This window comes from Pelophylax lessonae (assembly GCF_965119305.1).
Source record: "Pelophylax lessonae genome assembly, chromosome: 8".
Classification (NCBI taxonomy): domain Eukaryota; kingdom Metazoa; phylum Chordata; class Amphibia; order Anura; family Ranidae; genus Pelophylax; species Pelophylax lessonae.
Genome location: NC_138775.1, coordinates 283080145 through 283106772, shown reverse-complemented (window position 1 = coordinate 283106772; position 26628 = coordinate 283080145). Strand labels below are relative to the sequence as shown.

General features: G+C 44.2%; 1 protein-coding gene across 1 annotated transcript in view; it reads right to left on the bottom strand.

Moving 5' to 3' along the window:
• The window catches only part of LOC309561068 (FRAS1-related extracellular matrix protein 1-like), a 289377-nt gene that overhangs the window by 175046 nt on the left and 87703 nt on the right, over nt 1-26628 (bottom strand). The window contains 3 exon segments of the mRNA XM_082264797.1: nt 9459-9644; nt 13925-14119; nt 25970-26222. Of these exon segments, the coding sequence (XP_082120923.1) occupies nt 9459-9644; nt 13925-14119; nt 25970-26222 (634 nt within the window).

Below are 26628 nucleotides of genomic sequence, written 5' to 3'. Positions count from 1 at the left end.
GATCCCCTCGCTTCGGAGACTGGGCCACATGCCAGTATTTCAACATGATTACGTCCCCAAACACACCTCCAGGATGACCACTGCCTTGCTAAAGAAGCTGAGGGTAAAGGTGATGGAGTAGCCAAGCATGTCTCCAGACCTAAACCCTATTTAGCATCTGTGGGGCATCCTCACACGGAAGGTGGAGGAGTGCAAGGTCTCTAACATCCACCAGCTCCGTGATATCGTCATGGAGGAGTGGAAGAGGACTCCAGTGGCAACCTGTGAAGCTCTGGTGAACTCCATGCCCAAGAGGGTTAAGGCAGTGCTGGAAAATAATGGTGGCCACACAAAATATTGACACTTTGGGCCCAATTTAGACATTTTCACTTAGGAGTGTACTCACTTTTTGTTGCCAGTGGTTTAGACATTAATGGGGGTGTGTTGAGTTATTTTGAGGGGACAGCAAATTTACACTGTTATACAAGCTGTACACTCACTACTTTACATTGTAGCAAAGTGTCATTTCTTCAGTGTTGTCACATTAAAAGATATAATAAAAAATATCTACAAAAATGTGAGGGGGTGTACTCACTTTGTGAGATACTGTATATATATATATATATATATATATATATATATACTGTATATACAGTTAAAGTTGCGCTTAATATTGAAAAGAAAGAAAGAAAGAAAGAAAGAAAGTCCAAATTGTGAACAAGTCCTGCAAACAGTCAGTTCACCATCCATCCCCAGAGAAAGTGCGTGATCCCGAGTGAACACCTTCACCTTATAAAATGCTTGCTTACCAATAGTGTTGAGCGAACACGGACTGTATTATTCGTGTTCGTACCGAATAATTGGATTTTTTGTACCCGAACACGGACACGGACACTTTACTGTATGTTCGGGTAAAAATCCGTGTTCGGTCGTTTTATTTCCGGGTTTTGCATGCTTTGGCGCTCTTTTCATGGCGGGCTTTCAACAGCCAATCAACAATCGTTTAACTGGTGTGCCTTAAGCCATCCCAGCCATGCCTGCAAATGTCTCAGTAGCTGTGATTGGCCGTCTGAAGCATGTGACCAAGTCTTTATAAGTTCGAGGCAGCCGCAGCGGCGTCATTCTGCTGCTTAGCTAAGGGACAGAGCACACATCAACGTGCTGGCTGCTGATTAGGGAAAGATAGGCAGGAAAAAACCATTTGTGTCCGGATAGAATTGAGGGACAGGTCGGAGTGTTTAGGCAGGGCGAGTTGTAGGCATTTTAGGGATAGAGTCTGCTGAATTATAGGGTCAGTGTCTTCTACAAACTACAATCGATATTGCTGTGTGGGGGGTGGGGTCTGCACTCAATCCTGATCTACGATCTCTTCTCAATCCTGTTAGGGACAGAGTCTGCTGAATTTTAGGGAAACTGTGTTCTACAAACTACAATCGATATTGCTGTGTGGTGTGGGATTGGAGATAGGCAGGTGTCAGTGATCCACATCCATTTTTCTGTGTGTGAGCTGCAGTGAACACAATCTTTTTGGGCTGCAGTGAACACAATCTTTTTGGGCTGCAGTGAACACAATCTTTTTGGGCTGCAGTGAACACAATCTTTTTGGGCTGCAGTGAACACAATCTTTTTGGGGTGCAGTGAACAAAATCTTTTTGGGGTGCAGTGAACACAATCCTTTTTGGTGTGCAGTGAACACAATCTTTGTGGGGTGCAGTGAACAAAATCCTTTGTGGGGTGCAGTGAACACAATCTTTTTGGGGTGCAGTGAACAAAATCCTTTTTGGGGTGCAGTGAACAACATCCTTTTTGGGGTGCAGTGAACACAATCTTTTTGGGGTGCAGTGAACAAAATCCTTTGTGGGGTGCAGTGAACACAATCTTTTTGGGGTGCAGTGAACACAATCTTTTTGGGGTGGAGTGAACAACATCCTTTTTGGGGTGCAGTGAACAAAATCCTTTTTGGGGTGCAGTGAACAAAATCATTTTTGGGGTGCAGTGAACACAATCTTTTTGGGGTGCAGTGAACACAATCTTTGTGGGGTGCAGTGAACACAATCTTTTTGGGGTGGAGTGAACAACATCCTTTTTGGGGTGCAGTGAACAACATCCTTTTTGGGGTGCAGTGAACACAATCTTTTTGGGGTGCAGTGAACACAATCTTTGTGGGGTACAGTGAACAGAATCTTTGTGGGGTGCAGTGAACACAATCTTTGGGGGGTACAGTGAACACAATCTTTGTGAGGTGCAGTGAACACAATCTTTGTGGGGTGCAGTGAACACAATCATTGTGGGGTGCAGTGAACTCAATCTTTGTGGGGTACAGTGAACACAATCTCATACTTCTGAAGGTTTGAGGGTGCTGCCTGTTCCATACTCCCCCTACTCCTCATCTAGCCTTTTAGGGGTACAAACAATAGTAATTGGGGCCTAGTGTGGTTGTGTACGTGTGATATACATACACTTTTTTTGGATCATATTTTCTATTCCGCTATTTAATCAAAAACCTTTGGGGATCAGTTAAATTGGGGGATAGTCTGTGTTGGTACGTGTGAGAGAGATCCACCTTTCCAAGTTGTTGGGGTTCATCTCATACTTCTGAAGGTTTGAGGGTGCTGCCTGTTCCATACTCCCCCTACTCCTAGCCTTTTAGGGGTACAAACAATAGTAATTGGGGCCTAGTGTGGTTGTGTACGTGTGATATACATACACTTTTTTGGGATCATATTTTCTATTCCGCTATTTAATCAAAAACCTTTGGGGATCAGTTAAATTGGGGGATAGTCTGTGTTGGTACGTGTGAGAGAGATCCACCTTTCCAAGTTGTTGGGGTTCATCTCATACTTCTGAAGGTTTGAGGGTGCTGCCTGTTCCATACTCCCCCTACTCCTAGCCTTTTAGGGGTACAAACAATAGTAATTGGGGCCTAGTGTGGTTGTGTACGTGTGATATACATACACTTTTTTGGGATCATATTTTCTATTCCGCTATTTAATCAAAAACCTTTGGGGATCAGTTAAATTGGGGGATAGTCTGTGTTGGTACGTGTGAGAGAGATCCACCTTTCCAAGTTGTTGGGGTTCATCTCATACTTCTGAAGGTTTGAGGGTGCTGCCTGTTCCATACTCCCCCTACTCCTAGCCTTTTAGGGGTACAAACAATAGTAATTGGGGCCTAGTGTGGTTGTGTACGTGTGATATACATACACTTTTTTTGGATCATATTTTCTATTCCGCTATTTAATCAAAAACCTTTGGGGATCAGTTAAATTGGGGGATAGTCTGTGTTGGTACGTGTGAGAGAGATCCACCTTTCCAAGTTGTTGGGGTTCATCTCATACTTCTGAAGGTTTGAGGGTGCTGCCTGTTCCATACTCCCCCTACTCCTAGCCTTTTAGGGGTACAAACAATAGTAATTGGGGCCCAGTGTGGTTGTGTACGTGTGATATACATACACTTTTTTGGGATCATATTTTCTATTCCGCTATTTAATCAAAAACCTTTGGGGATCAGTTAAATTGGGGGATAGTCTGTGTTGGTACGTGTGAGAGAGATCCACCTTTCCAAGTTGTTGGGGTTCATCTCATACTTCTGAAGGTTTGAGGGTGCTGCCTGTTCCATACCCCCCCTACTCCTCATCTAGCCTTTTAGGGGTACAAACAATAGTAATTGGGGCCTAGTGTGGTTGTGTACGTGTGATATACATACACTTTTTTTGGATCATATTTTCTATTCCGCTATTTAATCAAAAACCTTTGGGGATCAGTTAAATTGGGGGATAGTCTGTGTCGGTACGTGTGAGAGAGATCCACCTTTCCAAGTTGTTGGGGTTCATCTCATACTTCTGAAGGTTTGAGGGTGCTGCCTGTTCCATACTCCCCCTACTCCTCATCTAGCCTTTTAGGGGTACAAACAATAGTAATTGGGGCCCAGTGTGGTTGTGTACGTGTGATATACATACACTTTTTTTGGATCATATTTTCTATTCCGCTATTTAATCAAAAACCTTTGGGGATCAGTTAAATTGGGGGATAGTCTGTGTTGGTACGTGTGAGAGAGATCCACCTTTCCAAGTTGTTGGGGTTCATCTCATACTTCTGAAGGTTTGAGGGTGCTGCCTGTTCCATACCCCCCCTACTCCTCATCTAGCCTTTTAGGGGTACAAACAATAGTAATTGGGGCCTAGTGTGGTTGTGTACGTGTGATATACATACACTTTTTTTGGATCATATTTTCTATTCCGCTATTTAATCAAAAACCTTTGGGGATCAGTTAAATTGGGGGATAGTCTGTGTTGGTACGTGTGAGAGAGATCCACCTTTCCAAGTTGTTGGGGTTCATCTCATACTTCTGAAGGTTTGAGGGTGCTGCCTGTTCCATACTCCCCCTACTCCTAGCCTTTTAGGGGTACAAACAATAGTAATTGGGGCCTAGTGTGGTTGTGTACGTGTGATATACATACACTTTTTTTGGATCATATTTTCTATTCCGCTATTTAATCAAAAACCTTTGGGGATCAGTTAAATTGGGGGATAGTCTGTGTTGGTACGTGTGAGAGAGATCCACCTTTCCAAGTTGTTGGGGTTCATCTCATACTTCTGAAGGTTTGAGGGTGCTGCCTGTTCCATACCCCCCCTACTCCTCATCTAGCCTTTTAGGGGTACAAACAATAGTAATTGGGGCCTAGTGTGGTTGTGTACGTGTGATATACATACACTTTTTTTGGATCATATTTTCTATTCCGCTATTTAATCAAAAACCTTTGGGGATCAGTTAAATTGGGGGATAGTCTGTGTCGGTACGTGTGAGAGAGATCCACCTTTCCAAGTTTTTGGGGTTCATCTCATACTTCTGAAGGTTTGAGGGTGCTGCCTGTTCCATACCCCCCCTACTCCTCATCTAGCCTTTTAGGGGTACAAACAATAGTAATTGGGGCCTAGTGTGGTTGTGTACGTGCGAGATACATACACTTTTTTTGATCATATTTCCTATTCCGCTATTCAATAAAAACCTTTGAGGATCAATTGAATTGCGGGATAGTCTGTGTCGGTACGTGTGAGAGAGATCCACCTTTCCAAGTTGTTGGGGTTCATCTCATACTTCTGAAGGTTTGAGGGTGCTGCCTGTTCCATACTCCCCCTACTCCTCATCTAGCCTTTTAGGGGTACAAACAATAGTAATTGGGGCCTAGTGTGGTTGTGTACGTGCGAGATACATACACTTTTTTTGATCATATTTCCTATTCCGCTATTCAATAAAAACCTTTGAGGATCAATTGAATTGCGGGATAGTCTGTGTCGGTACGTGTGAGAGAGATCCACCTTTCCAAGTTGTTGGGGTTCATCTCATACTTCTGAAGGTTTGAGGGTGCTGCCTGTTCCATACTCCCCCTACTCCTCATCTAGCCTTTTAGGGGTACAAACAATAGTAATTGGGGCCTAGTGTGGTTGTGTACGTGTGATATACATACACTTTTTTTGGATCATATTTTCTATTCCGCTATTTAATCAAAAACCTTTGGGGATCAGTTAAATTGGGGGATAGTCTGTGTTGGTACGTGTGAGAGAGATCCACCTTTCCAAGTTGTTGGGGTTCATCTCATACTTCTGAAGGTTTGAGGGTGCTGCCTGTTCCATACCCCCCCTACTCCTCATCTAGCCTTTTAGGGGTACAAACAATAGTAATTGGGGCCTAGTGGGGTTGTGTACGTGTGATATACATACACTTTTTTTGGATCATATTTTCTATTCCGCTATTTAATCAAAAACCTTTGGGGATCAGTTAAATTGGGGGATAGTCTGTGTCGGTACGTGTGAGAGAGATCCACCTTTCCAAGTTTTTGGGGTTCATCTCATACTTCTGAAGGTTTGAGGGTGCTGCCTGTTCCATACCCCCCCTACTCCTCATCTAGCCTTTTAGGGGTACAAACAATAGTAATTGGGGCCTAGTGTGGTTGTGTACGTGCGAGATACATACACTTTTTTTGATCATATTTCCTATTCCGCTATTCAATAAAAACCTTTGAGGATCAATTGAATTGCGGGATAGTCTGTGTCGGTACGTGTGAGAGAGATCCACCTTTCCAAGTTGTTGGGGTTCATCTCATACTTCTGAAGGTTTGAGGGTGCTGCCTGTTCCATACTCCCCCTACTCCTCATCTAGCCTTTTAGGGGTACAAACAATAGTAATTGGGGCCCAGTGTGGTTGTGTACGTGTGATATACATACACTTTTTTTGGATCATATTTTCTATTCCGCTATTTAATTTAACTGGGCCTCCATGCGAGACCTGTGTGCCTTGTTGCGCTGTTTTGAGTACTCCACCAACATGGCCAGTGGCAATGACGCCGTTCTCAGCTTAACTATCCCACTTCTATGCCTCCTTGAAAAAACAATTCGGGCGATGATGGAAGAGGATGTGGCACAGGATGAGGAGGAGGAGGAGGATGAAGAGGTAACATTTCCAAGGCTTTCAGGGCAGTCATTCGCAAGGGGCTCCGAGGGTGGGTTCCTGCACACGCAAACGCCAGGGACGCAATTGTCCAGCAGGGGCACAGTTCTGGAGGATGAGGAGGATGAGGAGGAGGAGGAGCTGGAGGAGGAGATGGAACCATGTTCACAGCAGGGTGGCACCCAGGCCAGCTCATGGCCATCACTGGTGCGTGGCTGGGGGGATACAGAGGACACGGACGATACACCTCCCACAGAGGACAGCCTTTCGTTGCCTCTGGGCAGCCTGGCACACATGAGCGATTACATGCTGCAGTGTCTCCACAACGACCGCCGAGTTGCCCACATTCTAACTTGTGCTGATTACTGGGTGGCCACGCTGCTGGATCCCCGTTACAAGGACAACGTACCGTCCTTAATTCACTCACTGGAGCGCGATCGCAAGATGCGCGAGTACAAGCGCACGCTGGTAGACGCCATGCTGCTGGCATTCCCATCTGACAGCGGGGCCACAGTGGAAGCACAAGGCAGAGGAGGAGGAGGAGGAGGTCGCCAACGCAACCAGGGCACCGCCAGCACCTCAGAAGGCAGGGTTAGCATGGCCGAAATGTGGAAAAGCTTTGTCAGCACGCCACAACAAACAGCAGCACCAGCAGCTCAGATGGAACGTCTTAGCAGGAGGCAGCATTTTACCAACATGGTGGAGCAGTATGTGTGCACACGCCTACATGTAGTGAATGACGGGTCTGCCCCCTTCAACTTCTGGGTCTCCAAATTGGGCACATGGCTTGAGCTTGCCCTTTACGCCTTGGAGGTGCTGGCGTGCCCTGCAGCCAGTGTATTATCTGAACGGGTATTTAGCACGGCTGGGGGCGTTATAACAGACAAGCGCAGCCGCCTGTCCAGAGACAATGTGGACAAGCTCACGTTCATTAAAATGAACCAGGCATGGATCCCACGGGACTTTTCCGTACCTTATGCAGAATAGCAATGGATACCGACCTTACCCACCCATTGTTCCATTTTTGCTCTTTCTCACTCTTTTGGGGTGTACCCTCATTTAAAATTTTTGAAAAGAAGCAGTGTTGGCTACCTCGTCCTCCTCCTCAGGGCCAGATTAATGTAGGGGCTATTGGAGCTGCAGCTCCAGGCCCCTACCTTTTATATAGGCCCCGGGTTGGCCATATTCACTGTTACCGCTCTTCTGTCACTTGTAAACACAGAAGTCTGGCTTCTATGCTCGCTTCCCCAGGCAGCACCCTCAGAACCTCCCCACACAGCGTGAAGGCCGGACAAGGAGGGACAGTTGGCGATGCATGGATGTGTTTATGGGCTTCAGAGACAGCATCCCATGTTGAATTAGGCATGCATGGCTGCACCCTTCCTCCTCTGGGTGCATGGCAAGGCACGGCCCTTAAGGCCCTTCAAAATCCTCAGCACCAAGCCCATGATGCTGTTAATCCGGCCCTGGTCCTCCTCCACTGCCGCTTCCACCTACACCGCCCATAGGTGTGCGCAGCCTATTGCATTAAGGTGTGCACCCCAAAGTTGAAATACACATGCATGTGTTTGCCAGCAGGGAGAGTAATGTATAGGGGCCATGTACCTGTAGGCAAGGAGAAATAGAGCAGAGCAGGTCCCAGGGAGATCTTTCCCATCTCCTCACTGGCAATGCTATGTGCCCTAGGTGATTAGGGTGTGCCCAGGCACACCCAGCACACCCTGTGCGCACGCCTATGTCACCGCCACATCCACCACCACCTCAACCTCCCTCCTACTCCATATGGGCCTCGTCCTTCAGAGATGAAGAAGAACATTGTTTTATTTTTCTGTTTTTTTTTTGTTGTTTTAAGTTATTTCCCTATCCACATTTGTTTGCAGAGCACTTGCCATGCTCTTAATTACGTTTTGCTGCCATTTGCAGCACTCTAGCCCTTTCCTTTGGTGTTTTAGAGCCATTTTAGTGCCTTAAAGTTCGGGTCCCCATTGACTTCAATGGGGTTCGGTGTCCGGGAAAAGTTCGGTAAAAGTCCGGGACACGGACCCGGACTTTTTTTTAAAGTTCGGCCGAACCCGTCGAACACGGACATCTAGGTGTTCGCTCAACCCTACTTACCAACTATCTTATCGCTTTTGGCTCAAAAACCCAGCCAGGACCTCTCTCCATACAGGTGGACTTGCAATTGAAGATAGGAGAATCTACCACTTTTAAGAAGAAGATGGATGGATGTCTCTCTCCAATGCATTGGAGAGAGACATTCATCCATCTTCCTCTTAAAAGTGGTAGATTCTCCCATCTTCAGTTGCAAGTCCACCTGGATGGAGAGAAGCCCTTGCTGGGTTTTTGAGCCACAAGCGATACTGACCTTCTGTAATAGGGGGTCACCACTAGTTGGTATAGCCGGTTCACACTGATCCGACCAAGTCGCCTCGCCTGACAAGTAGCGGTCCATGCTGTGCAATGGAACCGTTCTAATCAGAGCGACTCAAGTCGCTCCGACTTAGAAAAAGGTTCCTGCACCTTTTTTTTGCAAAGTCGGAGCGACTTGCATTGACTTTCATTATGTGAAGTCGTTGCAAGCAGCGCCGAAGTCGCGGTGCACGGGCGACTTCACTAGTCGCCCGAAGTCGTGGCGACTTTGAGTCGGTAACGCGAGCACTTTATAAGGTGAAGGTGTTCACTCGGGATCACGCACTCTCTCTGGGGATGGATGGTGCACTGACTGTTTGAAGGACTTGTTCACAAATTGGACTTTCTTTATTTTCAATATTAGGCGCAACTCTATAAGGATATATATATATTGTTGGTATCCCCTATCTCAGCTTACTTTTCTCTCCAGACACCGCGATTCTGCTCCTGTCACCTCACCTGCTGTGCTTCTTTCATTACCTCTATCTTTACATACATAAAGTGGGACAGATCATGGCATTACACGATCTGTCCCATTGGTACAATGTTCAACATTCCAGAATATATGGAAGAAACAAAGACTGACAATGGTGGACTTGGAGAAGACCTGGGAATATAACGTACTTATTTTTATCTCAGAGGCGGACTTTTCTGAGCCAGGCATGGGCAGCGTGTTCTTCAGATATCCAAATTGTGGCTGCGTCTCCATGAAGAATATTAAATTGTCAGCCAGGGTGTCAGCGTCAGATGCATTCAGGTGGGCTGGGGTTATGACAGATGCAGAGCCTTCATCCACCACAAATATATCACCTGGAAAAACACAAAAGCATGGATAATAAAATATCTACATTTAGGTTCATATCTTGTGCGTGCACATCACACGCTTTCCAGGCACATACAGAAACACACTTCCCTTTACGCAGAGCGCATGACATTTATTATTATTATTATACAGGATTTATATAGCACCAACAGTTTGCGCAGCGCTTTACAGTGTGAGGGAAGACAATACAGTTACAATACAGTTCAAAACAGGAGGAACTAGAGGGCCCTGCTCGTTAGAGCTTACAATCTAAAAGGGAGGGTCAAGTGACATGCCATTTATTGTTGATCATGTGGGTCAGTGTGATCAAAAAGGGTGAGGGACTTTATTTGTGCATTTCTCATGCATAGGGCAGCCCATTGAAACAAATAGACAAATGAGAAGCATGAAAAAAATACACGCCTGTATAGCAAGAACCTAGCCTTAGCCTATTTATGGGTTCAAACATCCTTAACAACCCCAGGTTTCTTACCTTTATACCCTTTATAAAGTAGTATCAGCAGGGAGCATTGATGGTTTCAAAAAACTATTAGATGGGCACCTTAAAGACCACAACATACAGGGGTATACAATGTACAACATACAGGGGTATACAATGTACAACATACAGGGGTATACAATGTACAGTTAACAGCAAACACACACACACATCATAGGTTGAACTGGATGGACGGATGTCTTTTTTCAACCTCACAAACTATGTAACTATGTAACTTTATCGACCAAAACAAATTTTACATTTCCATCATTGGCCTGTTTATTGGGGAATAAATCTGTTGTCACTTAAAGTAGAACTATAGGCAGAACTTTTTTTTTTCATTTTAACCACTTTACCACCGGAGGATTTTGCTGTCTTACGCCTGGGCCACTTTTTGCGATTCAGCACTGTACGACTTTAACTGCGCGGTCGTGCGACGCCGTACCCAAACTAAATTTACGTCCTTTTTTTCCCACAAACAGAGCTTTCTTTTGGTGGTATTTGATCACCTGTGCGATTTTTACTTTTTGCGCTATAAACAAAAAAAGAGCATTTATTTTGAAAAAATAACAATATTTTTAACATTTTTTCATATGAAATTCCCCACAAAAAAAATGTAAAAATCTAATTTTTTAAAATTTTTTGGCCAATTTGTTTTCTACTACCTATGTTTGGTAAAAAAAAAAATCACAATAAGCGTATTTTAAATGGTTTGCGCAAAAGTTATTGCGTTTACTAACAAAGGGAATGATTTCTGTCATTTTTGGTGTTTTTTTTTTTTAACGCGTAATGGCGGCGATCTGCGATTTTTGTTTGTGGGACTGCAACATTGCGGCGGACAGATCGGACCCTTGACTGACATTTTTGACGCTTTTGGGGGTACCAGTGACATTACTACAGTAATCAGTGCTATATATCTGCACTGTTACTGCAAAAATGACACTGGCAGGGAAGGGGTTAATTTTATTGGAGAGGGAGGGGTTAATGTATGTCTGGTGCTTACTAACGTGTGTGGGGGGAGGTGACTATGTGACACAAGGACAGATCCAGGGTTCAGCTATGCTGAACCCTGCAATCTGACCCTGCCTGTCACTTAGGAGATCCGCCTGCTTGTGTTTACACAAGCGGGCGGATCTCCACACTCGATTCCCCGACGATCGGGGAAGAGCAGCGGCAATCCTTGCTGCTCCTCCCCTGGCCCGATTCCCGCTGTGACTGAATACAGCGCGCGCCGCCGAGAAAGGGGAGTGTCTGGCGACGTAGGTCTACGTCGCCAGACGATAACGAACCACTCTGCCGCAGTAGGCTCAACGTGAGCAGACGGCAAGTGGTTAAATAGGGCAAGGGAGGGTTATAGCACCTGTCAGATTTCTTTTCACCATCTGTGTCCCATTGCGTAGATTTCCCTTCACTTCCTGTCCCATCGCCAAACAGGAAGTGAGAGGAAATCCCTGAAAATTAAAAAGGTTGGAAACCCCCACAAAATATGAAAAAAACAAAAACAAAAAAACCCCGTAAGACAAAGGCATAATGAGTTAGTATGCCTAGCTCACTATGAAATACTTAACTTAGAATAAAGCCCCCGCAGCGACGCCTGCTCAGCGGTGACACAGCCGACATGTTTGGCCCTCCTGCTTTCTGGTTTGCGTCCTCCAGCCATCTGATTTGCCCGAGGCGCGATGACATCACTCCCATGCGCGTGGGAGCCGCCGTTCATGGCACAGGGCTCTGAAGGAATGGCACGGGTGGCCGTTCATTCAGAGTGCATGTGCCAATGACGTTATCGGCTGCATTAAAAGTAAACATCTAAACGGTACATGTTTAGGAGATATTTACAGTACCTATAGGTAAGCCTTATTAAATTACCTATAGGTACAAGTTATAAGAGAAGGTTTGCAACCTCTTTAAGTGAATTCCTTGGGGCCTCCCAGGTCACCAGAACTAGTGTTATCATTGCAAGATTTCCTCTCTATTACTTTTCTGGGGACAACTCAAAATTTGGGATTTTCTCTTACTTTCACTTTCAATGATAATGGTAAACAGGACAAATAGAGAGGGGGAATCTCCCTAACGGGGACAGCAATAAACACTGACAGGTGTTCTAATCTATCTCTACTCCATCCAAATCTAAAGCCTTGTACACACGTACCGATCGTCGGCCGAACGATCGGCCGTCTTTTGTCCGAGGGCTGTCTTGTCTGTTGAAAAGTGCAAAAGACTGCACACGAATTTTGTCGGCCAACAACAGCCGACTGCAGAAGTGATGTCATGTGATGGTTAACTTTCCTTGTCTTTTTTCTTTTCTGAGCATGCCCAGTCTTGCTAAACGGCTGTCTGTCGGCCGAATTCTGTACTGACTGGCGAACAATCGGCCGTTTTGGTGTTGGCCAACAAAAATTTTAATGCCTGCACGACAGATTCTGTTCGGCCGAAAATGCGCTGTCCACTGTCGGAAGCATCATACTAACAAGCCTACAATCGGCCGATCGGTCGTCGGCCGAATATTTACGGCCGACAATCGGTACGTGTGTACGGGGCTTAATAAAAAAAAAAAGAAAGTTTTGCCTTTAGTTATATTTTATGATAAAAAAGTAAACATTAATTGTTTTTTTTTTTTTTTTTTTTGTCAAACTAGGCTTTCCTTTGGCAGTAATGTCCTACACCTTTTCATTTTATTTTCCTATTTTCTTATTTAATCTACAGACATAAAATGTAAAAAAAAAAAAAAAATAAAAAAAATGAAAAACACATTTTTTTCTATTTTGATCAGTGTAAGTTTTTAAAAAAAATGTTTAACTGTAAAAAAAGTATACATTTCATGTGTAATTGTATAAATCTGTCCTATTTTTAATTACATTAAGATGACTAAAACATCTTACATAAAACATTAATATTAAAAAAAAAATAAAAATAAGAATATAAAAAAAAATAAGCACAAAAATATTAGCTCTGGGGAGAAGGGAAAGAAGGGTTTAATTAGGATTGATTAGGGATAACTAAGGATTTATGTGTTTAAATTAGAATACATTTGCAGGACCAACTTCCTGATTGGCCAGGAGGAGAATCCGTCTGACATTGTCACACAACTGGGTGGGCTTAGGGCGCAGTGCTCTGTGCCCCGAGCCCACCCTGTTTTTGAAGCCTAGTAGAGCCTCTGGTTCTAATCACGTGCTTCAAAAAAAAAAAAAAACCCCAATGGAATCCATGCGTCCGGCACCCTACATGTAGATTAGGGGGCCGGATGCATGGATAGGGGTGGCGGCGCCCCTGCGCCCCCAATGGACGGGCCGCCACTCAGCGTTGCACTAATTGTGTATTATTTCTATGTTGGAAGCCCGTATCGCTATTCCAAGTGCTAGCAGCTCCCCTCACCAGCGCAGTGTTTTACTTGTTTGTGGTTATAAAATAATATTGCTATTATCTTTAGTTGGTGGTAGTTATTCGTTTTTGTATTAAAGGATTAGAGGACAGCGCAATGATATCAGAACATTATTCCTTGCTCTGTTCTGAGTTCTGCTGACTATTAACCCCCGGTGGTACGTACAGACATTTATATAGGGTTCAGTCGTTGAATAAAGCACAATTCCAAAAAGAAGAGGTGAACCATTTTTCCGCGCTGTCTGGCGTGCCGTCTTCATTCATAAGGGATATTTTTAGCCACCTACGTTCCGGCTATAACATATGGTAAGTCGCGCTCGTCGTTGAGATGCTTTGGATGGATGCTTAATTACCTTCCACTCCGACGGCTCCAGAGCGGAACTGTGACCTCGTTAGTCGCATCGTACTCACCGATGTGCATGATAGGTTGCTGATTATTGACAGGCGTTAGAGTGATGTTCAGATCGTAGACGGGGAGGCTGGCGTGAAGAGGGATCGGTGGGGGAAGAGGCCCATTGAAGCAACAGGTGTCGGCTGTAGTGGATTCTCCATCTGAGACTATAAGTGTAACCGTATCTGCCTGTGGATGGGGTCCAATCTCGCCTCCTTAAGGTGCAGAAAAACATGTTAAGTACCCAGAAATTAGGCCAAGGTTCAAAAACCCCCCAAAAAAAACAAAAAAAAAACACAAACAAGAAAAAAAAAAAAAGACTAAACTTTTGTGAACGACCAGAAATGAATATGTGGTCTGAACTCCCGCTAAACGCTTATTTGATAACTTGAAGTGTGTGCTCCTGTGACAAATGTGTGTTTCCTGATACTAGGCTGCTGCTGATATGAGGCTATAGTCCCTTTGATAAACAGTATGAGTATCAGCGCTGCTCTAGATAACAAATAAAGTGCTAAGTGCAAAATTAGCAAAATTATTAGTGCATAAAATTCAACAAAAGTGCATAGCAAAAGTGTGAGCAATGCAAAATAAATAATAAAACGTCTTCTAGTGATCAACCAATAAACAGTCCTTTTTAAATAAAGTGCTTATGCCATAAATCAGGTTTCATCAACAAATAAGTCCTTCAATAAAATGCCCGTGCTGTCAATCAAATGATGTGCAGATCGCTCCGTGCTCCCCTCCTGTGTCCCCACTCACCAAACAGATGGGGAAATGGTTCAAAAATTGTATTCTTTGCCGTTATGCCTTTGGATGGAACGTCCTCCCAGTGGCGATTTCCCAACGCAAATATATTGGCAAAAAGAGAACTCCATAGCGTAAAATTGTAATGATTTGTTAGATAGGCAATAAAATATTGACCCTGATGACGTCAGTTATGCTCTGACGAAACGCGTTGGGATTTAGGATTGTGATTGCGCTACCTCGTCACTTCCAGCTCCCGGGGGAACGCGGAAGCGGCGTTCCAACCTGGAGACCACCGCTGTTTTCATGTATATGCTTTGTACAAGCCTTTTACCATGTAAGTGCATCATCTGAGTAATTTTATTAAATTATACTTCATTAACGTACTTCACCATTTGAGTCCTCTTGTTTCTTCCTGGGTACGATATATGGGAGTCCATCCCCAGCAACAGTGAGTCAGACAGGAGGATTTGTTTGGGGTATATTGGAGGTGCTGCCTTATCCTGGTATCGGCTGTTAATACCATTGGTGTCCTGTCTCTGCTTATATTGACCCCCTGTAACTTAAGGGGTCCACTTCATCTGGTAAGCCTTGAGTGCACACCGGGTGTTCCTGTTATTTTGGTGGGGGTGTTTAAGCGTATCAAGTGCTGAAGTCATTACCATCCATTATTTATTCACATTGGACATTTATTGGGATCCATTGCGGACTATTTATTTATTGCAATATATATATATATATATATTCTTGTGTTTTTTATATATATTTTTCACTTGATTTTTATGGATTTATGATTGCACAGATATCTCAGTATTTAACTTCATTTATTGCATTATACTATTCACTCACCTATGTACTATAATATAAGGTCTGTGTTTCTCATGTCATTTGGTTGAGCGCAACTCTTATCTAGCAATAGTTACATTTTTTTCCACATTTCACGTATTTTACGTTTTTGCTGATAAGGAAACTCTTTTTCCTACACTCTTTGTTACAATTAATTTTCATATTTTTCACGCGAAGGTACGGTTATTCATTTATATTATTTCCTTTGCGCGGGCTTGTCTGTTGGTATCTGCACCATCAATTTTTCTAATAAAATATTACACTTACATTGGTAAAGTGCAATGTGCTTGTATTGCAGAGCGCCGTAGCGGCGTGCGTTTTCCAATTCGCCCCTCCTCATGGGCATCATCTAAATGCTTATTAACCACTTCTGGACCAGAAAGATTTTCCCCCTTAAAGCGGTTGTATCTCCAAAAAAACCCCCAAAAAAACAAAACAAACCCTGCAGGACAATGGCATAATGTGCTAGTATGAATCCCATACTAGCACATTATGAAATACTTACCTTAGAACGAAGCCCCGACACGGTCGCTTGGACTTGACTGGGGCAGCTGACATGTTCCCTCAGCGTCTCTTCCGGGTTCGGCGGCTCCGGTGCTGTTAGTGGCCGGAGCCGCGATGACGTCACTCCCGTGCATGGAGCCAGCAAGGAGCTCTGAAGGTCCAGCAAGAGTAGACTACTCTACTAACACCATCCACTGCTCTACTGACACCAATCTCTGCTCTACTGACCCAGTCCAATGCTCTACTGACACCATCCACTGCCCTACTGACACCATCCACTGCTCTACTGACCCCGTCCACTGCTCTACTGACACCATCCACTGCCCTACTGACACCGTCCACTGCTCTACTGACACCGTCCACTGCTCTACTGACACCGTCCACTGCTCTACTGACACCGTCCACTGCCCTACTGACACCATCCACTGCCCTACTGACACCAATCTCTACTCTACTGACACCAATCTCTACTCTACTGACACCAATCTCTGCTCTACTGACACCAATCTCTGCTCTACTGACACCATCCACTGCTCTACTGACACCAATCTCTGCTCTACTGACCCCATCCACTGCTCTACTGACCCCGTCCACTGCTCTACTGACACCATCCACTGCCCTACTGACACCGTCCACTGCTCTACTGACACCATCCACTGTCCTACTGACACCGTCCACTGCCCTACTGACACCGTCCACTGCTCTACTGACACCAATCTCTGCCCTACTGACACCAATCTCTGCTCTACTGAAACCAATCTCTGCTCTACTGGCACCAATCTCTGCCCTACTGACACCGTCCACTGCCCTACTGACACCATCCACTGCCCTACTGACACCGTCAACTGCCCTACTGACACCGTCCACTGCCCTACTGACACCGTCCACTGCCCTACTGACACCGTCCTCTGCCCTACTGACACCATCCACTGCCCTACTGACACCGTTCACTGCCCTACTGACACCATCCACTGCCCTACTGACACCATCCACTGCCTTACTGACACCGTCCACTGCTCTACTGACACCAATCTCTGCTCTACTGACCCCATCCACTGCTCTACTGACACCATCCACTGCCCTACTGACACCAATCTCTGCCTTACTGACACGGTCCACTGCTCTACTGACACCAATCTCTGCTCTACTGACACCATCCACTGCTCTACTGACACCAATCTCTGCTCTACTGACACCATCCACTGCTCTACTGACACCATCCACTGCTCTACTGACACTAATCTCTGCTCTACTGACCCCGTCCACTGCCCTACTGACAGTGTCCACTGCTCTACTGACACCAATCTCTGCTCTACTGACCCCGTCCACTGCTTTACTGACATCATCCACTGCCCTACTGACACTGTCCACTGCTCTACTGACACCAATCTCCGCCCTACTGACACCAATCTCTGCCCTACTGACACCAATCGCTGCTCTACTGATCCCAATCTCTGTTCTACTGACACCAATCTCTGCTTTACTGACCCCAATCTCTGCTCTACTGACACCGTCAGTATATATATACACACGCATATATGTTGAGCTCGGGGGTGCGCACCTATGCTGCTATTGCTATAGGCTTTAATGAGTTTTTCTACTGTAGATATATGAATTTGTTAGTAATTAGTTTATGCACCGGCACTCTAATTGAATTTTGCACAAGGTTTGTTGAGTTCTGCACATTTGTGTATTACATTGATTTTAAAGGGGTTTATTAGGACGGTGAGCGCGCTTGACTTATAAAAAAAATGACTGTTCAATGCGCTTACAATGATAGGACGCAGCTACCCAGCAATTTGTTTTCAGACTGTTGCGCAGGTAATAATATTTAATCACTTTTTACAAGGTAATAGCTAGGTTTCTTAATGCATTTGTTACGCAAAAAGTGGATTTATGACCTTTCGTCGCTATTGAATACATTTAAATGAAAGTGGTCCAAAGACCAAAGCGTAATTAAACCATATCTCAATGCGGGGGAGGGGGGGGGTAAATATAGATATTTTATAAATTAGATATACTTTACTAGTATAGGTAAAATAATTTAACGTGGAGCTGTGAAAACCTAATTAGTTAGAAACTTTGTACCCCCCCCCCCCTACCAAGCTGACACTGAATATATTACTCTTTTATTTAAAGAATGATGTAAAAGACGAAAATTTACTAAATTTAATGTGGAACTTCTGGCATGCAGTTAACCACTTCTGGACTGGAAGATTTCCCCCCTTTAATGACCAGGCCATATTTTGTGATTCGGCATTGCGTTATTTTAACTGACAATTGCGCGGTCATGTGACGCTGTACCCCAAAAAAATTGATGTCCTTTTTTTCCCACAAACAGAACTTTCTTTTGGGGGTATTTGATCACCTGTGCGATTTTTATTTTTTGCGCTATAAACAAAAAAAAACAGCGACAATTTTGAAAGAAAAACAATATTTTTCACATTCTGCTATATAACATTCCCAAAGAAAAAATGAAAAAAATCTAAATTTTTTAACTTTTTAGGCCAATTTGTATTCTGCTACATATTTTTGGTAAAAAAAAAATAATTGCAATAAGCATATTTTGATTGGTTTGCGCAAAAGTTATTGCGTCTGCTAATTACGGGAAAGATTTCTGTCATTTTTATTGTTTGTTTTTTTTTATTAGTAATGGCGGCGATCTGCGATTTTTAGCGGGACTGCGACATTGCGGCGGACAGATCGGACCCCTAACTGACATTTTTGACACTTTTGGGGGGACCAGTGACATTACTACAGTAATCAGTGCTAAAAATATGCACTGTTACTGTAATAATGACACTGGCAGGGAAGGGGTTAACTTAATGGGTGATCAAGGGGTTAAATATGTACCTAGGAGCGTGTTTCTAACTGTATGGGGGAGGGGCTTTTGAAATGATCACAGAGACATGTGATCCTATATAGAAGGATCACAGGCGCTCTGTGATCATTCCAGAGAGAAGAACGGTCAGATGTGTTTACAACAGCTGATCGTCCTTCTCTCTCAGCGGGGAGCGATCGCGGGTGTCAGACGGCAATCGGATCGCCTGCCCCGTGCGTTGGAGTCCCTGCTGCCGAATGGGGGCAGGAGCGCGCCCCCTAGCTGCAGGCGTGCGACCGATGTAGGTCTACGTCGTTTCGCGTAGGAGGGCCAGCCTGCCGCAGTAAAAAGGCGGCGGGAGGTCGGGAACCGGTTAAAAGTCAGCAGCTACAGTATTTGTACAGTATTTGTAGCTCCGCCTTAAAGTGTAACTTCACTCTCCCAATCAACTTTTGATTATTTTTAATCCTTAAATAGGAAAGTAGATCATATTTTCTTGTTTTTAACTTCTTTTTTTTTTACATTTCTTCAGTTACTTCCTGGTTTCTTGCCTAGGTAAATTGGGTCATACATCTCAGGAGTCTTCAGAAGGGGGGGGGGGGTTCTCAGCTAAGTACACCCTCCTGCATGCATGCTTGAGCTAAGGGCATATGGATTCCAGGAAGTAAATGCTACAACAGCATAGTTGCCAACATTTGAAGAAAATTTCCAGGGACACTTTGCGGCACAGCTATCAATTACTTACCACACCCATTTCCCTGAAGCTCCGCCCACTCTGCATAATTGATCTCTGCCTACTTATCATCAGATTGTTGGGTCTACTCAATAAAGAGAGAATTACAGGAAACTGAAAAGGGAATTTTAAACTTGAGGCCAAAGTAGCAGAGTTGGAACAATTCTCCCATTCAGCTGCACTACTTCTGCCTAAAGTTTAAAATTCTCATCACAATTCCCTGCAATTCTAAAGTGTCCAATGTGCTCAAGTGTGACCATACAAAAAATGGAATACGTAAATATAAATAAAGTGCAAAGTGTAAATAAGTACATTGCCGGGACAATTGTAAATTAACCGGGACAGGCTCATATTTGCCGGGACTGTCCCGGGAAAAAACGGGACAGTTGGCAAGTATACATGAATCATTTGCCCTTAATCAAAATGGCCACAGGAATAAATGCTAAGGGGGTTGTTTTTCAAAGTGGATTCTTAACAAAATTAAGCATGGAGACACGGAGGGATAGGGAATATTAAAACTTAATTAAATTAGTGTTTTTGTTTTGTGGTGCTCAGAGGCAGTGAAGATCCACTTTAATGATAAACTTTGTGCCCCCCACCCTCAGCAGATGTAAAATTAACCACTTGCTTTGTCTATCTGATGATTTAACCACTTAAAGACAGCCCAGCAGGCCGGCTCTGTTCCGTGAAACAACGTAACTGTACATCGCTTTGCGAGACTGTCAGCGCACGCGCGGGGGGGGGGGCGCCCTGGCGGTCTCGCAAAGCGATGTACACTTACGTTGTTTCTCGGGACAGAGCCGACCTGCCGCAGTTCCCCATTCACCACAGGGGACGCCGATCAGCGGGTCCGGGGGCCGCGATTGCTGCCAGGCACCCGCGATCGCTCCCTGTGGAGACAGAATGGCGGTCTGATGATGTAAACGCGGCAGATCGCTGTTCTGTCAGTTATGAACACAGGGATCCTCTTATTTAGGAACACAGCTTTCTGTGTTTATCCAGCAAGCCCATCCCCCACATAGTTAGAAAGCACCCCCTAGGCACACATTTAACCCTTTGATCTCACCTGGTGGTAACCCCTTCCCTGCCAGTGTCATTAGTACAGTGACAGTGCATATTTTTAGCACTGATTACTGTAGTAATGTCACTGGTCCCCCCAAAAGTGTCAGAAATGTCAGTTTTGGATCTGATCTGTCCGCTGCAATGTCGCAGTCCCGCTAAAAATCGCTGATCACCGCCATTACTAGTAAAAAAAACAAAAAAAAAACAAAAACAAAAATGACATAAATCCTTCCCGTAGTTTGTAGATGCGATAACTTTTAGGTAAACTAATCAATATACACTTATTGGGATTTTTTTTACCAAAAATATGTAGCAGAATAAAAATTGGCCTAAAATGATGAAAAAAATTAGATTTTTTTGGGAATGTTATATACACCAAAAGAAAAGCTCTATTTGTGGGGAAAAAAGAACATTGATTTTATTTGCGTACAGCATCGCACAACTGCGCAACTGTCAGATACAGCAGATAGAGCAACTACGTTTTACCTGCCTAGCACCTACCTAGGAGGGTGCTACATAATTGTTTTTTTTCTTTTCGTGAATGTTATATAGCAAAATGTGAAAAAAAATATATAATATATATATATATATATATATATATATATATATATATATATATATATATATATTTTGTGACAGGAAGTCAGGTAAATCTGGGGATGTAGTCACAGACAGGAGATACATTTCCACCTGGTTTAGAAAATTCACCAATTACTATAGGGCAGGGATGGCGAACCTTGGCACCCCAGATGTTTTGGAACTACATTTCCCATGAAGCTCAACTACGCTGCAGAGTGCATGAGCATCATGGGAAATGTAGTTCCAAAACATCTGGGGTGCCAAGGTTTGCCATCACTGCTATAGGGTGTCGGCTGCAAAGGCAGCAGGAAGGTGTAAAGAAGTTGAAAACCATTCAGCTGTTCGGAATGAGGAAATGAAGGCCTCTATAATTTGTCCAAAGGAAGTATAAGGATTGTTGCCTCCTGACGCTGTGTGGGCGTGGGGAGAGGAGGACAGTCAGATGTGTGCCCCCTGAAGCTGTGTGAGCATGGGGAAGACCTCCTGAAGCGATGTGCGCTGAGGAGGGTAACAAGTGTGAAGACTACTCAAGGATCGTTTCTATGTGAAAAGAAACCAATGGACATTTCCTGTGTGAAGGGGAAATTAATGAAGACTGAAGACTACTCAAGGTGAGGTCTGGGACTATTTCTATGTGGAAAGAAATAAATGCACTGTTTGCTATGTGAAGAGACAAGCAAAGGAATGGTTGCTATGTGAAGAGTGTGAAGAGACAAACAAAGGGATGTTTTCTATGTGAAAGGAAAGTCCAATGAACATGTGCTGTGAGAAGAGAAAAAACATGGACTATTGAGTGTCTGCTGTAGGATCAGCAAAGTTTGCCCAACAGTAGGTTGGAGACAGACTCCATAGGTAGGTTCCTGTATGTGAGAAGGTAGCCGCCCACAGTGGCAAGGATTTATTTTGTGTTTTATTTTATTTTGATGTTTTTGACGCTTGCAGTCTTGTGTGAAGAAAATTGCATGAATAAACCAAACTGTTTGCAACCACTTCTCGGCTATCTCCCTGTGTAAACGCACCCCCCCCCAAGGGGTCATCCACACCCGCCATCGAGCTAATCCCCACAATATATATACAGTAAAACCTTGGATTGCGAGCATAATTCGTTCCGGAAACATGCTTGTAATCCAAAGCACTCTTATATCAAAGCAAATTTCCCCATAAGAAATAATGGAAACTCCGATGATTCGTTCCACAACCATTTATTCATAAATCCTTCAATTTATAGTCCATATAAAAAGATTATAGCATTGCGATAGGTTGTGTAACCATACAATGTCCATCCACAAATAGCCGCATCCACAAGGGGATTGGAAGCAAAATCCAGCAGGAGCTACAGGGTAGCAATATGGTTTCCATTTAATAAAGGTTCAACATTTAGCAACTCACATGGTTGATGAATAAAACAGGCACATCTAAGTATGCAGGCATCCAGGGTAAAGCTGTCCACATAGACTATCTTTTGCACCGCCGGCTGCCAGTCTGTAATCCTGACCGGGTAGACCACCCTGCAGTAAAGTGATCTGAAAGCGAGGGGCAGCATGGAAAGGATGACGTAGATGATGGTGCGGAGGATGATCTATGTGGACAGCTTTACCACTGATGCCGGCATCCTTAGATGTGCCTGTTCCAATCATCAACCATGTGAATTGCTAAATGTTGTACCTTCATTAAATTTAACCATATTGCTACACTTAGAGGCGCCCCTCTTCTCTTTTATACTCAGCTGTGACTTGAGGCTACTTGTATATCAAGACATCGCTTGTATATCAAGTCAAAATTTATTTGAAAATTTTGCTTGTCTTGCAAAGCGCTCTTAAACCAAGTTACTCTCAAACCAAGGTTTTACTGTATATATATATATATATATATTTTTTTTTCAGAATTGTCGCTCTTTTTTTGTTTATAGAGCAAAAAAATAAATAAATAAATCGCAGAGGTGATCAAATACCACCAAAAGAAAGCTCTATTTGTGGGAAACAGAAAGGACATCAATTTTATTTGGGTACAGTGTTGCACGATCACGCACTTTTCCGTTAAAATAACGCGTGCCAAATCTCAAAAAATAGCCTGGTCGTTAAGGGGGGAAATCTTCTGGTCCAGAAGTGGTTTAACCACTTTACCTCCGCTCACATGGAGGCTACTGCGGCAAAGTGCCGCGATCCCGTCCAGCGACGTAGACCTACGTCGCTGGACTCCGCCCCTTGTGGGCGGCGCTCGCGCGCCGCCGGAGGCTCGCTCCCGCGCCGCCGGAGGCTCGCTCCCGCTGTGTTCATTCACAGCGGGAGTCGGGCCAGCGGAGGAGCAGCGGCGATTGCCGCTGCTCTGCCCCGATCGTCGGGGAATCGAGTGTGGAGATCCGCCCGCTTGTGTAAACACAGCAGGCGGATCTCCATAGTGACAGGGACTGACAGATCGGAGTGTTCAGCATAGCTGGACATCCGATCTGTCCTTCTGTCACACAGTCACCTCCCCCCCCACACGTCAGTAAGCACCAGGCATACATTAACCCCTCCCTCTCCAATAAAATTAACCCCTCCCCTGCCAGTGTCATTTTTACAGTAACAGTGCATATGTATAGCACTGATTACTGCAGTAATGTCACTGGTACCCCCAAAAGTGTCAAAAATGTCAGTCAAGGGTCCGATCTGTCCGCCGCAATGTCGCAGTCCCGCAAAAAAAAATCGCAGATCACCGCCATTACGCGTTAAAAAAAAAACACCAAAAATGACAGAAATCTTTCCCTTAGTTAGTAAACACAATAACTTTTGCGCAAACCAATCAAAATACGCTTATTGGGATTTTTTTTACTAAACATAGGTAGCATAAAACAAATTGGCCAAAAATTTAAAAAAAATTTGATTTTTACATTTTTTTGGGGGGGAATTTCATATAAAAAAATGTGAAAAATATTGTTATTTTTTCAAAATAAACGCTCTTTTTTTGTTTATAGCGCAAAAAGTAAAAATCACACAGGTGATCAAATACCACCAAAAGAAAGCTCTGTTTGTGGGGAAAAAAGGACGTAAATTTCGTTTGGGTACAGCGTCGCACGACCGCGCAATTGTCAGTTAAAGTCGCACAGCGCCGAATCGCAAAAAGTGGCCTGGACGGAAGACAGCAAAATCCTCCGGTGGTAAAGTGGTTAATAAGAAACATTTATATTGTATGGCCAGCTTTAGTTAAGAATTTTCGAAAGAAAATTCTATTGAAATTAGACCCATGTATGGGTGGCCAGCCGAAGCATTCATGGTCAAGTTAGAATTGAGATTCCGCAGTCGCCGTATGTAACCCTATTCCTCAGATTGTATTTAATTATTCTAAACGGAAAACAATCTTTTTTTTTTTATTTTTTTATTTTTTTTTTTTACACGAAGTGGAGTATTTGGAGCATCTGTTGTGCCGTTTCGTCCGGGGAAGGAAGATTGTTTTTCAAGCAGAAAATATTTATTTTAGGAAGAACATTTTGGAAAGTCGGATTTTGACAGGTGCCTCAGCAGGAAAGACGTCAGCCTGTCGTGTCAGCAAATTAGAATTTTAAAAAGGTGATTAATACCAGTGGAATTCATTATAGCCTGTTGATTTGCCTTGGCAGGTTGTGTGGTATTGCCAGTTGTCACAAAAAAAAAAAAAAAAAAAATGGAAAAGAAATAGCGAGATTTCTGATGGTTGAGAGAGAATATTGAACATAGAGACTGCTCGCCCGTTTCTGGGCTGGCTTCTTCTGCGCTGAGCTGCATGGTATAACGCAGGAGGGAAAATTACAATTTAACCACTTCAGCTCCGGAAAGGTTTTACCCCCTAATGACCAGGCCATTTTTTGAGATTCGGCACTGTGTTGCGCGGTTGTGCAACGCTGTATCCAAATACAATTAATGGTGACATACAGGGAGGAGAGACGATAAAAGGCAGCCAGAAAGAGAGTCAGGCCTCTAATGGAGACATGGAGGAGAAGGTAAGCTGCTGGACACTATTGCATGTCCATGACAGTCTTGGTATGCTGACACCTTAAAGCGGTTGTAAACCCAAAGTTCAAAAAAAAAAAAAAAAAACAACCTGCAAGACAAAGGCATAATGAGCTAGTATGCATCGCATACTAGCTCATTATGTATTACTTACCTTAGAACGAAGCCCCGACACGGACCCCCGGACATCGCTGCGGGCGCTGCCATGATCCCTCGCCGTCTCTTCCGGGTTCGGCGGCTCCGGCGCGGTGATTGGCTGGAAGAGACGGCTCCGGCGCGATGATTGGCCGGAGCCGCGATGACGTCATGCGCGCGGGAGTGATTTTCCGGGAAGCTCCCGGCAAATAGATTGAAGGTCCCTCCGGACCTTCAGAGCGCATGCGCCGCTCGCGCGAGCGGCTGCATGCACTGTAAATATCTCCTAAACCATGCAGGTTTAGGAGATATTATTTGTACCTACAGGTAAGCCTTATTATAGGCTTACCTGTAGGTAAAAGACCAAAAAAGCGGGATACTACCGCTTTAAGAGTTCCCTTCCTTGGAACTAAGGGGCCAAACCCAACCACTGAAAAACAACCCCACACCATAATCCCCCCTCCACCAAATGATTTGGACCAGTGCACAAAGCAAGGTCCATAAAGACATGGATGAGTGAGTTTTGGGTGAAGGAACTTGTGTGTATAAAGGCAGGCATCCCAATACTTATGATAATATAGTGTATAAATAAATAAAATAGGATAGGCTGAATGTAAGGATGTAAGAGGAGGATGGGATCTGCAACCCACCTGTTTTTAGGCACATATTAGCTCACCTGTGTGAATGTATGTAATCAATCTCTGAATCACATCAAGCTGTGTGAACTTCTCCACCATGACCCCTTGTCTCTGTATCATCCCATACAGAGGCATGCGGGCGACCATGTATGTGAGCTTTGCGTCATCGCTGTCTGGGTCGGTGGCATAGAGGTTTTCAGCAGTTATGTAGACGTGACCGCCCTCTGGGCAATCCAGACTGGATTTCAAGCCGGGTTGCAACTCTGGGGGTTCATCATTTACCGGTATAATCTACAGAAGAAAAAAAATGAGGAGTTATTTTGCAACAAAGTTCATAAAAACAGCAGCTTGCTCTAACTACTGCTATCAAAACTAGACCGTCGTCTGATCAGTGTTTGTAAAAATCGATCAGACTCCAAGCTTAGAGATACTCCATTTTATTCATCTGCAGATCTATGCATAGCATTGCTTTGCGCCCCACTGGTGGATGCACATTCAGAACCCTTGGTGTATGTTGCCAATATAGCCAACCATTATAGAACCATTTACTCCAAACTGCATACAGCTGTTTCAGGTTATTTGCCTATCATCAGTGCAGGGTATGGAAACCATGCCTTCTATAGAGAAGGGCACACATGTCAAAGACAAGGCCTGCGGGCCAAGTCCAGCCTTGTCATGTGGTCCACGCACCCATTTT